The sequence below is a fragment of the Neomonachus schauinslandi genome, chromosome 16, assembly GCF_002201575.2.
Source record: "Neomonachus schauinslandi chromosome 16, ASM220157v2, whole genome shotgun sequence".
Classification (NCBI taxonomy): Eukaryota; Metazoa; Chordata; class Mammalia; order Carnivora; family Phocidae; genus Neomonachus; species Neomonachus schauinslandi.
The window spans coordinates 40,772,072-40,788,996 of record NC_058418.1 but is presented as its reverse complement, the minus strand read 5'-3'; the positions used below and the strand labels follow the sequence as shown (position 1 = coordinate 40,788,996).

General features: G+C 44.6%; 1 protein-coding gene across 4 annotated transcripts in view; it reads right to left on the bottom strand.

Annotated features, from left to right (window-relative positions):
- Positions 1–16,433, bottom strand: part of PHAF1 (phagosome assembly factor 1) — a 29,267-nt gene extending 12,834 nt beyond the window's left edge. For 2 of the 4 annotated variants that reach the window (XM_021703975.2, XM_021703990.2), the window contains exons 1-4: positions 16,147–16,433; positions 10,021–10,103; positions 5,030–5,113; positions 1,190–1,233 (exon numbers count right to left, since the gene is read on the bottom strand). In XM_021703975.2, the coding sequence (XP_021559650.1) occupies positions 1,190–1,233; positions 5,030–5,113; positions 10,021–10,103; positions 16,147–16,210 (275 nt within the window). In that variant the 5' untranslated portion in view covers positions 16,211–16,433. The remainder of the gene's footprint in view (positions 1–1,189; positions 1,234–5,029; positions 5,114–10,020; positions 10,104–16,146) is intronic. The other 2 variants (XM_021703982.1, XM_044921979.1) reach the window with 2 other exon arrangements.
- Positions 16,434–16,925: the final 492 nt, after the last annotated feature.

Sequence of the window (16,925 nt, the reverse complement as noted above, 5' to 3'; positions counted from 1 at the left end):
AACAAAACTGAAAGACACAAAGAATCTGCAGGGACCAGTGCTATTACGCATTTGCTTGATCCACTTCTCTATCGGTAAATGCTGCTTGAGCCAGCCCCAGGAATCGGGCCCTTTCATGCCCTCACAAAGGGAAAGGGAAGCCTGTTAAGGAAGCTTACTATATGGAGTATTTTGGATGCTAGCACAGTGCCTTTCCATAATGGGAGCTCAAATATTTGTTTTATGATACAGACTATTCCCATTTTCATTCTAAAAAGTAGATTTTGGGGGCGCCTGGGTGGCTCAGTTGGTTGAGTGTCCAACTCTTGGTTTTGGTTCAGGTTGTGATCTTGAACCCACGGTGGGTTCCACGCTCTGCACGGAGTCTGCTTCTCTCTCTCCCTCTGCCCCTCTCCCCCAGTGCTTGCTCTCTCAAATAAATAAATAAAATCTTTAAAAAAAAACAAAAAACAATGGAGTGCCTGGGTGGCACAGTCGGTCAAGCATGTGATTCTTGGGTTTCAGCTCAGGTCATGATCTCAGGATTTCAGGATTGTGAGATCGAGCCCTGGGTCGGGCTCCACGCTCAGTGCAGAGTCTGCTTAGGTCTGTCTCTCTCTCTCTTCTGCCCCACCCCACTGCAGGCACTTGCTCTCTCTCTAAAATAAGTAAATCTTTTTTTTTTTTTTTTTTAAGATTTTAATTATCCATCTGACAGAGAGAGAAACAGAGCAAGCACAAGCAGGGAGAGCAGGAGAGGGAGAAGCAGGCTCCCACCTGAGCCACCCAGGTGCTCCAATAAATCTAAAAAAAAAGTAGATTTTTGGCCCCCAAACAGCAGTCCCTTTGGCGTTCTCTTTAGCATTCATAGGCTTTGGAGTCAGACCTATGGGGGGTGCGGCGGGGAAGGATGGCAGCTGTGACCCACAAGACAGTCATATCACCTCTAAGCTGAGGCCCTGCTTTGTTGTGAGGATTAAATGAGCTGACATATATGAGAAGTGTTCTACACACAGCATGTCCTTAATAAGATTTCCTTCTCTTCCCCGGAAAGCTGAATAGGTTTGGAGGCTGCCTGAGGAAATCATGGCACCAGGCTGTAATCCTAGAACTGCTATGGATGGGACTCCTTTACTAACTTAATGAGGGTAATAGATAAACTCCATTTGTACCAATCCTGTGACATATACCAGTGGGGGAGTAAACTTACCAATATTTTAACTTTACTTTAGTCAAGTCATATACTTCAATCACCTAAAAAAAAAAAAAAAAATCAAATGTTTAAGCATTGGTAATGCTCTGCAGTTGAAAAAGACTGACTAAAAAGACATTTATAGAGGGACGCCTGGCTGGCTCAGTCGGTAGAGCATGTGACTCTTGATCTTGGGGTTGTGAGTATGAGCCCCTTGTTGGGTGCAGAGATCACTTATAAATAAAATCTTAAAAGAAAAAGGTATTTACAAAATAGTGAAGAAAAAAAAATCTATCACTAGTCAGAATTCTCCTGAAGCACCACACATTATATTTTGTTCTCATTTTTAAATCTGGAGGAAAAACCCATACCACACACACAGCATAACCTCTCCTTTTCCTTCTTCCAGTGGATCACTCAACAGATGTCCATGGATGCTGCAGGTGAAGGTTCCTCTATCTAATCTACTACTGGGTCATACAGAGGACAGCACATACAGAACCATGAAACCCTCCACAGAAACAAATCACGTAGCTTAAAGGTTAAAGCTGTACCTTTGGATACTGAGCCCTCTTCCTTTTATTCCACACTTTGCTGTATTAGAAAGACCCCAAATCAATTCACTTTAAAAAACAGCTTTAAAATACTTTAGTTTACAAAACAAAAAGATTGAGGGGGGCGGTATATCCTGCTAGAAGTTATATTACATTAGGTTAGGACAAGTGTGACAATATTCATATATCTACTTCTATATCTATATATAACTATTGAAGGGCACCTGGAGAACCTCAGGACCCTTGTGTCATATCAAGGGGTTCAGCCTTGGATTAAATGCCAAGAACTCAGGGCAGAGACAAAAGTATTGAACACTCAGTCACTAGTGGTGCCAAGTAATGAGCACTATGAAGTCTTCTATGCTAATGGTGTCAAGGGCTTGGTAGCCAGAAGCATGGCTGGCTGGGGCCTAGAGCACCAGCTACTATCCTCCAGTTGGGAGTCCTGGCCTTCACTGTAGAGGAATAAGCACAGCTGGTTCAATGTCCGCTTGCCCTGAGGGCTCATCCTACAAGGGGCCATGGGGCCCTGTGTGTAGAAGCATCTGGCACTGCCACAGAAAATGAGACATAATAGGCAGTTTATTCTTGGCCAGACCTCATCCCTAACTTTGTTTCATGATCCTAACACTGAACCACAAGGTGGGCACCTCTTAATTATAATGCAGCTATTCTGATCCTACTTACTGCTAAGAGTTAACTCCCTCTGCTGGGCCATCACAGCACTTCAATCAACTCTCCTATGCTACTTGTGTGTGCTGTTCACCAGTCCCACAGAATTAAGCCCTTTAAGGTCAGGCTTTATTATTTCACACAGGAAAGGTACTTAAAACATCTGTCAAGTCTGACTGTTATGAAGCTAGCTACGGGCAATATGAAGCTAGAAAGCATGAAAAGAGGTGCCAAGAGAGGTCATACAAGGAAGGACAGAGGAACAGCTGTGATTCATAAGATACCTAGTGTCCCCTTCAGAAAGCCTGTATCATGCCAAATTGGTACGCCATTTCACCAAGGCCAGGGCCCCATGCTGGCAGAAAGCCTCAGCCTTTAGCCAGAAGCCTCGCTTATATAGCAGGTGCGGGCACTCTGCCTCCCTGATTGCCACCCCTACAACTGGCCAATGATGACCCACCACTCACCCTGGGGGTAGGCCTCGAAGATATTCCTTCTGTGTCATTATTACCCACCTGCCAATAATCCAGACCAACATTTTGGGTGTTTCAACCCTGCCTGCCTAATGGGAGAACAGTGGCCCACAGTTAATCACAGGGCCTATGTATGACAGCAATTGTGGCAAGAGACCCATCTTGGAGTCCTTCATGTCACCAGGAGAATCAACAAGCAGATTTTGGCCCATGGAGCTTGCTGAGCCACAGGGACAACCAGCTGGGGAAGTCTGAAGTCCATGATTTACCATCCTCTCGGCTGGAAAAGGCCTTGAATTCCCCAGAGGAGAAGCCACGGCAGCAGCCAAGACAGGAAATGAAAAGACAGGTAGTTGTAAAGGATGAGATTTGTGAAGCCTCATTCCACAGGGCTTTCTCACAGACAGGGAGTCAAGGCATCAGGGAGAGGTGGATTCTTAAGTGCTCAGATGGAAGGGCAGGCAGATGGGGTAGGTCAAATCTGATGCTGACCAAGGGCACCTGAGAATTGCTTCCCCAGTTTCCAGAGGCTCAGACAGGGCCCCAGCCCCTTCTCTTCATAGGGACCCCACAGAAAGCAGAAGAAACGGTTCTATTTATTTCCTTTCCCATTCAAATGTACTTCCCATTCCTCACATTTCTCCATAGTGTGCTCAATTTTCTTCAGCTTTTATCACATTTATTTCCCAAACCCATCACAGAAGCTAAGTCATTTCTATTCCCAAGGGCCACCACACACTGGTAATTCAGGGTTAAAAGCTTAGCAGACCACTCACCCTCTGTCCCTCTATTGTCTCACTGGTAAACAGTATTGCTTACAAGCTTGTTAGGTTAGGAAATGTATGGGAAGCACTTAGCCATGTGCCTAACCCGTACCAAGTACTCACTAAATACATGACACTGTCCTCACCAGGCTGTGATTCTACGATGGGCTGCCTAGCCATCCCCCTTTTTTATCCATTTAGGTTATTTCCAGCCTTTCAGTACTATGAAGAGCCCTGTTATAAATACCTGGCAATATTACCTTCCCCATAAGCTTTTGGGGTTATGTTTCCTAAAGTGGACTTACCAAGCTGAGACAAATAACTCTTTGTAAAGGTGTTTCCAGATTATTTTTCCCCCAATTTGTAATGAAGCCACACTAATGACCATTGTCTTCCCTTTCCCACTGTGAAACTTTGGGAACCTGTCAGTAAAGACAGGATGACTAAGTCCACAAGGAGAGGCAAGGTAGTTGTGGGGCTAAGAACATTTGCTTTTTGAAAAATAATCATAATGAGGACTTCTCATTCAATGTACAGATTCCTTTTCCATGTTCCGTCTTGTCTCCTTAGCAGCTCACTTGTGATGGGATGATGAGAACTAGGAAATATCCAAGTTTTTGGAAAGGCACAACCTAACCAGGATAACTGCTCTGGTATGCCACTGCCCAGAGCCACATTCAACCTTGTGACTCTGAGGCATGAGTCTGGTGTCACATGACTAATCTGTGAAGCTCAGGCATTCATAAATAGTATATTAAAAACATCCTGGACTGAAAACAGGTGTTAGTAAACTGCACTTGAACAGCAATTAAGACAAACCCTACACAGCACTAATTTGTTTGTTTACATATCCTGAAGGGGGTTAAAGAATCAACTCATTGCTGGTGGTGTTAAGCCCTAAGCCCCAGCATTTTAGGAAGAACAGTTCCATTTTTCATCTTCCAAGACATACTGTTTGACCTAAGAATGAAGTAAAACAAGATACAAAAACAAGTCTTTTGGTCCTATTCTGCAGTTAGGCCCCATTTTTAGTATCCCTTTTAAGACTTGGAATAATCTGTGCCAGATAACTTAGCTCTTCTCTCGCTTTCCTTAAGTTGAATAACTTAAGAGTCCCCTCCCCATAGCATATTCCCCAAATCTTCAACACTTTTTCCCTTTCACCTCTGGAGCCTCGGGTTGGAGTCCTTTCCAGCCTCCTTCCAACCATCCCACCCCACCCCACCCCACCCCCAGCTTTCCTCTATTTAGGGGAACAGGTACAGCTTCAGTCCCCTAGACTGTGGGGGACTCTGAATCACAGGAGTCTACTCTGACTTATTAGTTTCAGAAATATCTCACAATAGCACATATTAATCAGCTTGACATGCAACTTTAGTTGTCATTCATAGTTACCTTAAGTCTCTGATTGAAAGCATCAAACAGTAGTTTGATCCCGTCCTGAGTCAGGTTAAGGATGAGGTCATGGCTTAGAGGAGACTGCAAAACAAAAAGTAAAGCACTCTGAACAACTTACTCAACAGCAACTAAAAAACCTTACAACTCTAAATGCAATGCACAGAGATATGGAAGTGCAGATAGCCCTCCCTCGCCCAACTAACAAACTGTTGTGTGAATGCAGTGTCCTCTGCTTCCAGTCTGAAGCTGCTGCTTCCTAATACTGGATGAAAAGAGCCTCTTTCTTCTAGGCTTTGAGTAATATTACCTGAGGGAAAGGGCCAAGATTATGTGAATATATAGGCCATTTTCTTTGGAAGGTCCAGAGTCCACATCTATAGCATGGGTTTACCTATCAAACCTACAGAGCAATCAGTGAGGAACAGAGACCAGGTAAAAGAGCCTCTCTAGGACCCAAATTTGTCAGGTAATGTTCAATGCATGTCAGCTGAACCTATGTCCATTCACTTCCAGGCTGTTTGTGCCATCCACAGGAAATCTATTCTATACTTTGACTGCTTTAAGCCATGTTCCAGGACAAAGAAATACCTTGTGCTGTTTATATATGAGATGACACTCTTACTCCTTCCTTCCCTCTCCCCACCATCCCATATCACATGTGCTTCTTTCTGAAAAGCCTAAATCTAAGATCTAAGGAGTCATATTTCTACATTTGCCTCTTCTGAGTCTGGGGGGAGGGGAGTAGCAGCACAAAGCAGTGGACAGAGCCAAGCCTTGAGTACTGGTGAGCTGGTGACCTTAAGTGACTCTCAAAACTTCTATGAGCTCTAGTTTCTTCATGGGAATATCATCATCCCTTCCCTCCAGGGTTGTTGTGGGAACAGAGATAGATCTAGATAGCAGGAGAAAGGGCACCAAGCACAGCACTTAGCATACAGCACTCTTTCATCATGTCTGTATCACTAGCCTGCTTCTGCTCTAATGCAATCAATTCAAGGACTTGCTTGACATCTGAAGCCATTTCATAGCCCTGAACCAAGCTGCCCAACAGAAAAAAAAACAAAAACAAACCCAACATCCAAAACCCTGTCCCTCCTTTAAACTGGCACATAGCTCTCAAAAGAGTTTAGAAGTTTCTTTATAGAGCCACCCAAGGTAGGCACAGTGAATGACAGAAGTGTGGCTGTCAGAGATAGAGATGTAGGCTGGAAGGCCAGGCGCCACTGGTGTGGGCCTCACTGGAAAAATTCTCTCCAGGGGTGCCTGGGTGGCTCACTCGGTTAAGCATCTGCCTTCGGCTCAGGTTATGATCCTAGGGTCCTGGGACAGAGCCCCGCATCAGGCTCCCTGTTCAGTGGACAGCCTGCTTCTCCTCCCTCTGCCACTCCCCTTGCTTGTGCTCTCTTGCTCTTTCTGTCAAATAAATAAAATCAAAAAGAAAGAAAGAAAGAAAGAGAAAGGAAAGAAAGAAAGAAAGAAAGAAAGAAAGAAGAAAGAAAGAAAGAAAGAAAGAAAGGAAGAAAGAAAGAAAGAAGGAAAGAAAAGGAAAGGAAAGGAAAGGAAAGGAAAGGAAAGAAAAGAAAAAAGAAAAAAGAAAAGAAAGAAAAGAAAAATTCTCTCCAAAGAGCCTTCTGGGATTAGCTCAGACTGTCTGTTCCCTTCTACGCCAATAATTTTCACAAGGTAGCAGGCCCAGGTGGCACCATCAGGCCTCAAACAAGATAATACAACAATGAACCCTGATGTTAGGTCACTGATTCTCACCCCAGAACACATTTCTGAGAGGGCTATTACATGGCAGTAAGCAGGATGAAGCAACATTTTAGCATCCTTCAAGATCTTTGCTTGGAGGAGGAATGATGGGAGGATCTGAATTTTCTTACACTCTTCCAAGATCTGATCATTTTTCTCCTGACATGGTTACAATTCAGGACATAACTAGATAATTTTCAAAAGCAAGCAAATCCTCACAACCATCATTTTATTAGTATTTTATATCTCCAGAACCAAAGTATATCTGTACTATGTTATGTTTAAGCAGGCCCTTTCAGTGACCCAGAACTATACAGTCCTCCATATGAAACAGTTAGTAAAGCTGTTCGCTCTTCTAACACTTTTCCCTCTAAGAAAGATGGGACTTACTTGATATACACACTTAACTTCCAAGGTGTGATATGCTAGAGACAAGAAGATATTTCTGAAACATTTAATGGGGCCAAACTATTCTTCACACTTGATGGGAGCAAGGAGACAGATGGGAAAGGAAGGGAAGGAGGGCAGAGGAGGACAGGACCCAATTTAAGAAGCATTACATCAGAATTCTGAGAGACCACCTCCTCTTGATCCTCATCAAAAGGTTATTCTATTCTAGGGCACCTGGCTGGCTCAGTCAGAGGAGCATGTGACTGTTGATTTTGGGGTTGTGGGTTTGAGCCCCACACTGGGTGTAGAGATTACTTAAAATAAATAAATAAAATTTAAAAAAAAGATTATTCTATTACAAGGAAACTATATCCACATTACAGAAGGAGAACCAGACTGGTTGCATGTAGATACATGCAGCATTATATGACAGGGGTTAATTCCTTGCACAACTGACCAAAAGTTGCACGGCTAAGAAATAGGAAGAGCAAGGATCCAAACCAAGGTTTGGACTCAAAAACCCATGTTTTCCAACTGATTCCAGTTGCTTAGAAGATATCAGGGGAAATGAGCTTAATGCTAAAACTACTATGTGTACCTAAAGATTGGAACAACAGACAACAAAGGTAGTGAAATAAGAAATAAACTTCATTCTTAAAAACCGGTTAAGCCTATTTTCAAATGTATCTAATTTTGGGGTGCCCAAATCTGATTTAACTGAATATGCAGGAGCTATAAGCTCAAGAAGCAAGCCCATTATCCCTGTTTGGATGGTTGCTAATTGTCATGAGTAATTCCCTTATGGTTTAACACTGAAAGTCAGAGTAGGTTAGGGATCATCCGAGTACGACAAAGAGGAAAAGTCACCATCCGTCACTTTATAAATGAGAAAACACTTTGACACTGTGGCTCAAGGAATCCCCTGGCCCACTCTTAGAAGTCCCTTTTTGCGTGGTAGGCACCACAAGAATATCTAAGCACTTGCTTGGAGATTATGCATTCCCTGTCTCAGGAAGACCCTTCACATAGGGTCTCTCTCACTGGGCTGGAAGGGGAGTATTGTACTGCAGAGTGTAATGTCTGGACATACATGAGAGGCTCAACCCTGGCACTAGGCCGAACTGGAAAGCCTCACAGAAATCTCACTCACCTCTAATCCACAACGTTCTTTTTTTTTTAAGATTTTATTTATTTATTTGACAGAGACACACACAGCAAGAGAGGGAACACAAGCAGGGGGAGTGGGAGAGGGAGAAGCAGGCTTCCCGCCGAGCAGGGAGCCCGATGCGGGGCTCGATCCCAGGCCCTGGGACCATGACCTGAGCCGAAGGCAGACGCTTGACTGAGCCACCCAGGCGCCCCTAATCCACAACATTCTTCATGTCAAAAATAAACTGTCATTTGCTTTAGGATCTGAAACTAATTGGAACAAAGGGAACTAAAATCATCAAAACAGTACGTAGAAAGTCTCAGAAAAGCGAGTGAGGACATGCAGTAGCATGTATAGGCTCAAAACTATTTACTCCCTGGGGTGCCTGGGTGGCTCAGTGGGTTAAGTGTCTGCCTTCAGCTCAGGCCATGATCCCAGGGTCCTGGGATCGAGCCCCGCATCGGGCTCCCTCCTCAGCGGGGAGCCTGCTTCTCCCTCTGCCACTCCCCCTGCTTGTGCTCTGTCGAATAAATAAAATATAAAAAAAAACCAAACAGCCAAAACCAAAACAAAACAATACAGAATCTATTTATTCCCTGAGGTTTGTGACACATAGGGCACCATAAAGGCTGCTCCACACAGCAACACATGGTCTGTGTCGCAGAAGAATCACAGGTTTCAGAGAGTTCAGTAGAAGGTAGGTTGCATTTTTAGAGAGATAAAGAATCCTATTTCTAAAAGCCCATAAAAAATAGTCTCTAACTTTACATATAAAACCAAACACAAAAAATCTTGATGCTCAGAAAGTACTCTGGTGTAACATATATATTCTTTCTGGAAATGGAAAAGGTCTTTGTAGATACATGCAACATTATATGATAGGGGTTAATTCCTGGCACAACTGACCAACATTTAATAGAGACCACCACAAATCAGACCAAAAAAAAAAAAAAGCAAAATATGAACTATGTCCATTAACTTGGAGCCAATATTTTGACGTATGATCTCATGTATCAGATCATTCTCATTAAAGTAGTGAGCTATACCTGCTTCTTTTCAAGTCTGGAGTGCTCTGCTGGCTAGAAATTTGCACGGCAACAACTCTGAACACAAACCAATCAACAAAGCAGAAAAGACTATTTTTTTTTTTTTTTAAAGATTTTATTTATTTATGTGAGAGAGAGAGAGAGAGACAGCGAGAGAGGGAACACAAGCAGGGGGGAGAGGGAGAAGCAGGCTTCCCGCGGAGCAGGGAGCCTGATGCGGGGCTCGATCCCAGGACCCTGAGATCATGACCTGAGCCGAAGGCAGACGCTTAACGACTGAGCCACCCAGGTGCCCCCAAGACTATTTTAAATAAAAAAGTGAAAGGCAAGCACCCTAGAAGACAAGATAGTCCCTGAGGTGACCTCCCACTGAAATATCCCTGTCTAAGGACCAGTAGGTAAGTCAAACACATCAAAAAACAAGTTCAGTTATTAGTGCTCTTCCAAACCTGGCAGCACTAGATTATCTAGACGCAAAGTTTCAGAATCAAAGAAAATGTACTTGGTGACTGACCAGTGCTAGAGATTCTCCCATTCAAACACAATGACCGAGCAATCCCTGCCAGTGTGTCTCTCCCAGAGCATCAACCTCTGGATGTGACTCAACGATGAGGAATGCTATTTCAGTAAACAAAGCAGCTACCACTCACCTGTTCACTGTAGAGAACCTGGACATTTTTGATGATGCGACAGTGCTTCTGAAGAATGGCTACTGCCTGAGCCAGAGGCATTCCTGAAATAAAGCAAGGACACCTGTGTGGTTACTTGGGCTATCCATTTCCTGAAATCTATCTTCATACTAGGCATTAGACCGTGCAGTAAAGCCTGGGGTGGGAGGCGGGGGCCACTAAGGTCTATAAACATATAAGTAAATAAAAATTCAGTAGCAGCAAGAGCTAGAATAAAGTTAGCAGCAAGCACTAAGGGAACAACTGGATTGTATAAGGGGAGGGAGTGAATATATAAAAGAGATTCCTGGAAATGAGAACTACTGTCCTGATCCCAAGCAGGAAAAGGGCTCAGAGAAGGCAAAGTCAGCATGAACCAAAGAACAGTGAGAAAAGCACTGACTGCATGACTGGATCTGGAGACCAGGTTCTGGTTCTCACTCTCCCATGAATTACGTATTACCTAGGGTAGGTTCCTTCCTCTCTTTCTTTCTGGCATGTCTCCTCATCTTTCAAATGAGAGTCTGCAGGAGCACATGACTTGTAAGGGCTCATTTAAAAAGTCAAAAATCACACATCTGGGCACCTGGGTGGCTCAGCTGGTTAAGTGACTGCTTTCGGCTCAGTTCATGATCCTGGAGTCCCAGGATCGAGTCCCGCATCGGGCTCCATGCTCAGTAGGGAGTCTGCTTCTCTCTCTGGCCCTCCCCCCTCTCATGCTCTTTCATTCTCTCTCTCAAATAAATAAAAATAAAATCTAAAAAAAAAAAATCACACATCTACCAGAACCAACTTACTTTACTAAGAATTTCACTGGATCCTTACTTACCAAACCACAAATCTTCTAAGTCTTAATACTTGATCTTTGAACTCATGGCCCATTATAAACAAATTTATATATGTCCCCAATTTAAGAAATCCAAATCCCAACAATATCTCTAAGATCCCAGGGACTACCAAAAAGTATGTTTTCAGAGTCCATTATATTTCAAACAAGAAGAAACTCACAGAGAGACAATCCAAAACAAAGTCCCAGACAAAATCCCAAATCAAAGACTCACAGCTTTATGACTCCAAGGGCAATGTTGTATTATTCACCACTCTCTGGATCCCCAGCACCCAGTACAGGGTTGACCACATAGTGGCTGTTGAATATTTATTCAGCCAAGCTGATGGATAATGGAGTAGGTAGTAAGAGAAAGGGAGAAGGAGGGACCACCATATGACCTCAAGTAAGCACAGTGGCTCACATTCAAGATCACTTTACCTCTGATTCTAGGAGAGATGTGCAGAAAAGAGTTTACACACAAATAACAGAAGGTTATAAAAACACATGGTCTATCTACATTTAAACAATGATCTAACCTTGCCTTCATTTGATGGTCCATTCTACAGTTTGAAGAAAGTTGGAGGAAACCAGACCTTAACACAAGGCACTTTCCCGCCTTCTATAACATAGGGCCTGGTACATAGTAAGGCTTAATAAATGTTTGTTGAGAATATGAACAAATTGGACGCATCATTCAGCTTTGCCATTCCTGAAATGGAGGAGCATCTATGCTGTCTCTCCCAAAAACAATGGGCAAACATCCATGTGTTAGGTGCTGAGAAACAGAAGGCCACATGGCTTCTCTGACCCACATGGCATAAATCAGTTTCTCAAGGGAGGATTCTCTTCCACTTAACCACATCAAATCCCTGGCCTTGGAATCTTCGGGTCCTCAGGTCCTGAGTCACCTGGGGAGGAGCCCACCTGGAGGAGACAAAGCAGCTACAACGATCAGTTGTCACACAGCTGCTGATAAAGGCAGGCTACAAAAGTCCTCTAAAGGGAACCAACCATATGTATGGCAAAGAAACTAGAGCACTGTCCCAGTTCTAACAGAGCTACCTAGCCCCAAAAAGGGTACGGACTGTATGTCAGCCTTCTAAACTGTACACATCTTATGTCTTATAGATCTCATCATTTATCTGCTTATAACCCTCCAAGAGTTTCCCATTACAGGGCAATAAATCTCAAAACAACAAGCCATCACCTAAAGTCCCTGAATATTCTGGATCTTGTCTACCTCCATCTTTCTTTCCACTGCTCATCATGCCTCCCTTTGTTCCCAGCACATGTCAAACTCCTTCCTCCTTTAGGCCTCTGTGCTAGCTCAGACTCTGCTGGAATGTTCCTCCCATAGATGGTTTCTTCTCATTCTTCAGGTCTTACTCACATCTCACTTCCCCAACTGCCTTATCTAATAAAGCCTCCCATCCAGTTTACTTATCTGTTAGTCTCCTCTAAACCTTGAGGACAGAAACATTATCTGTCTTACTGCTGTATCCCCAGCACCCAATCACTGTGCCTGGCACAATAGTAGGTGGTCCTATGTATCTGTTGGGCTCTGATGGAGTGAAACAAAGCAATTATGGGACACGTAAATCCTGTACCATAGACCCCGGTGACCACACTCTCACTCTGAGCACTCTCATCCTGTCTCTACTAACATCACTCTTTCCTGCTGTTCCTCTAACTTGCCAGGTCTCTATGATGGGCAACATTTCCTTCTGCCCATTCCTCATTCACTCATCCAACCAACCACCTAGTTTCTCACATCTCAATCTCTTTTCTATATAAACCTAAAGGCAAATAAAAAGTTGACAGATTGTAACAGTGACTTTTTCATCTTCTTTTCAATCTGAGTTCTCTTCTGTATTTTGGGTCTCACTACCTCTAACATCTACCCAGTCACCTCTAGATTCCTTCTCCACCTCCCCAAATCTAGTCTCTAACTTTCTTCCTAAACCCATGTCCACAACACACTTCACTAATCTTCACTTCACCCTCTTTTCCATTGGACCCCAAACTCCTTAGTAGTGTCCCAGGCAGCTACCACCAAAGAGTATTGGGAATTTGGAGAACCCATTTTTTTCTTCCATTAGTACATCACGCTCTAATTAGAATACCAAACTGCTTATAGTTCCCTACACACACAATCTTTCCCATTGTTTTGTTTTGTTTTGAATTTGACTGGAAGATTTGTATCTATAGAGACACTGTAGAAGAGAAATCTGGCAGATTTCTGATAGGGCTTTCCTGGTGCTCACTGGCTCCAGGAATGGTACTGACTACTGCAGGTAGATAGAAAGCCCTCCCTGAATCTCGAGTCTTTTCTCCCCTCCAAAGCACCCTATACAGCCTCTACCTCATTTTAATATAATGAACTATTTCTATAACCCTTCCCTTACACTAAACTCTTCAGGGTATATGACCATTTCTTATTCAATTTTTGATGTTTGTTTTTTTCTAGATTTTATTTATTTGACATAGAGATATAGCGAGAGAGGGCACACAAGCAGGGGGAGTGGGAGAGGGAGAAGCAGGCTTCCCGCGGAGCAGGGAGCCCGATGTGGGGTTCGATCCCAGGGTCCTGGGACCATGACCCGAGCCGAAGGCAGACGCCTAACGACTGAGCCACCCAGGGGCCCCCAATTTTTGATGTTTGTAAGCAGAGTCCACAAAGGTTTATACGCTGCCTTAAACGGAGTGAGGCTTCAGTTTATAACAATTCAGATACATGCCTCCACACCAATACATTCTCCAAGCCTTACTGAAAACATTTCAAGTTTGTACTGCCTTTATTCCACCACTAGTCAAGCCATCAGTGGCATTCTCAGAGACTCCTCTTTGCCTAGGTTTTCCTGTCTGTGTTGTTGGCATTTCCCTCATCTCCCAACATGACACGAAGGTCAGGAAGGAAGCCAAGAAGCTGGATGCAGCTCCCCACTGTGATGCCAGGCAGATGATGGCAAGGGCTAGATGCATCTGCATTTGCAGATTCCAGAAAGAACAGAGACAAAGCTGAGCCAATCCTCAGAACGGCAGAGCAGTGGGAAGCAGGATTTCCCTGTTCAGGTACCTACTTTTATCATCTCTACCTTTCTGAGCCTGCTCCTCATGTGGCAAATGGAGATTACCTTACAGGGTTGTGGTGACTTTAGTTAAGCACTGCCTAGTTCTCTAGCCTAGGAATGTAATTCTAAAGCATAGATCCACTTCTTAGATCTATCCCTACCTATCAGCCCCAATTTCAGCTTACATGTGTTGAGGGTTGGGGAGAAGACTGAGAGAGAAGAAAAAAATCTTTTTCTTTCTTTTTTTAAAAAAGCTTAAGGAAATTAAAATAACTGTCATCTTTCAGGCAGACATGCTTTAAAACCGCAGATTTTTTTTTTAAAGATTTTAAGTAATCTCTACACCCGAAGTGGAGCTTGAACCTACAACCTTGAGATCAAGACTCACATGCTTTACCAACAGAACCAGGCTGATTTTTAAGACCCACCAGAGAATCATCAAGGCCAAGCCACCTCTATGAGGCTTCCCTCAAAGTTCAATTCTGGGCCACTATACAGAAATGCCCTTTTCACTGTTGTTGCCATTTAGATATTTAGACAGTTTGAAAGAACTACCCAAACCCTTGATTCCTGGAAACTGGCAAAGTTAGGAGTGGGGGTTAAGGTATCTAAACATATATATGTTTATGAGCAAGAAGCCTTGCTCTTCCACCCAGCTTTTTTGGGAAATCCTGGCCTCAACTGACATTCTTTTTATTTTTATTTTAAGTAAACTCTACCCCCAATGTGGGGCTGGAACTCCCAACTCCCGAGATCAAGAGTTGCATGCTCTACCGACTAAGCCAGCCACCCACCCCTCAAATGACATTCTAATCACTACTTTTGGCCAAGAGACTGTACCACCGAGATTCACAAACTACATGCATGCACCATCAAGCAGTTTGAAGTTATGGTTGTGGTTCTCTCTCTGCCCTGTGAAGTACTGGTATGAGAAGCTGTGTGTAGGGGAGGTTCTTTCTTAAATAGAAGGCAAACAGCATCAGCATATGAATGGGTCTGAAGGCAAATGTATTACTGGCCTCCCAATCAAGCTCTTGGTGCTTCCCAAGAGGCCAAAGTGTTTCATACCAGCTAAAATTTTGGGAAGAACTCTGCAGGAGTGGTGTAAGTTATGAGAGAAACTGGCTAAGACCTCTCTATAAAACTGGCTCCTATAACCCAGAGGCTTGTAGTTCAGTTAGTTCATGGAGACACTGAGCACCAGCAGGGTCCTACCAGCATCTATTGTGCAGTTTCTCATCTAGCCTGTCTCCACTGACAAGAGTCTTCCAGATTCAAGGATGAGTTAATAGCCCAAAGGAGCAGGTCACTCAGTCCAGTAGCCCAAATTAGTGGGACAAAAGCTGAAGTCTGCACAAAGAGCACCAACATCTGCTCCACACCCCCTTTTCCTAGTGCTGGGTAAGTGTAAACATACACTGGAGTCACTGAATGCACATACTTGTATATATAAAGGTAGTGACGTTGGGAATAGTTAATACTGGGCCAAAACCCCCAAAATGGCCAAACTGCATTTTATACAAACTAAATGTTACTCTCCCTGAACTCTTATTTCATTAAACCTTCAACTCTCTCTGCTAAGGTCTGGGTTTAGGATTACACCACACATCGACCACACTGAAAAGGAGAAGGAAACAAGTAACAAGTTCCTTTAATACACAAACTCTTCTTACCTCCCTTGACTAGATCCCTAACATGTGATTATGGGATCTGACCCTAGCTTTCCCCTACGGACAAGGCAACCTACAGCCCAGAAAAGCAAAAAGAGACGTACTACTGTGGCGTTTAAGGGTGTCAGTCACTTCTTAGCTATTAAGTCTGTAAAATGGAAATAGAAAAAACAACAGTACGGACCCTCAAACCCCAAGGAAGCATACTTGAGATAATTACGCAAAGAAGCAGGGTCTAGCCTTGAATAAGTGTTTGGGGCGTGTCAGCCATTGTTGTTATTATTACTACTGTACCACTGCCCCAGAAGGAGCCCTGCAGAGGCGTGAGGCGAGGGCGTCAAGGTCAGGACCAGCGACAGACTAGCGAGTCTGGCCGGTAGGAACGGGTAACTTAGTGCCTGGAGCCCAAAGAGCCGAGAGAACGGAAGAGGCGAGGACCCGCGGGCGCAGGGGAATAAGGGGCAGAGACCAGACGCAGGAAAGGCCTGGAGGTAAGTAAGAAGCAGAGTAAGGTTCTGAGGTAGGATCCCACACTCACCCAGGGTGAATTCCCATTGCTCGTTCCCCAAAGAGCGTTCCGGCACCACCTCCAGATCCAGCATTGGTTCAGCTCGCCGGGCCGGGGCGGCCTCCCTGCAGCAACGCAGACGGGACCGAAGCTGGGGAAACAAAGCAGCGACTGACCTGCCGTCCCCGCTGGCCCGGCTCTCCACCTACTCCTCGGCCGCCGGCGGCACCAGCCCAAAAACACACCTCAGGTCAGCAGAGCTCAGCTCAGCTCACCTCACCGGCAAAACCCTCGGCGGCAGGGGCAGCGGCAGCAGCCTGAGCGTCTGCAGCAAAATTGGCGTGCGGGGTCGTAAAGCGTGGCGGGGGCGGGGCAAAGGCGGGATATCAATCGCAGGTTGGGGGGGGGAAGGAGCCCAAAGAGGAGTCGCGCACGCGCAAAATGGTGTGAAAATCGAGGCGAAGGCTGAGGGAAACCAGACTGTACCGCTGGGGAAGGGTGGGCGCTGGTGGGACGGGACTTCCGTACTCCATGAATCACCACATTTGCACACCCCACTGCACACGTTTCACATCTCTACACAAGGATGTGCACACCACGCAACACACAAATGTGACGTGTTCTACAAATCCGTCTGCCCTCTACACGTACGTACGCCCCCTCACATTCACTGGGTGCAGAAGGCGAGTTCCGAGGGTGCAACGTCTGAGGCCCAGCGGGGAGGGAGTACACCGACGTTCAAGTGAGTGCGGAATGTGCTCGAGTGTTTGCGTAGGGACAGTGGGGAGTTGGGGGAGAGGAATAGGTAG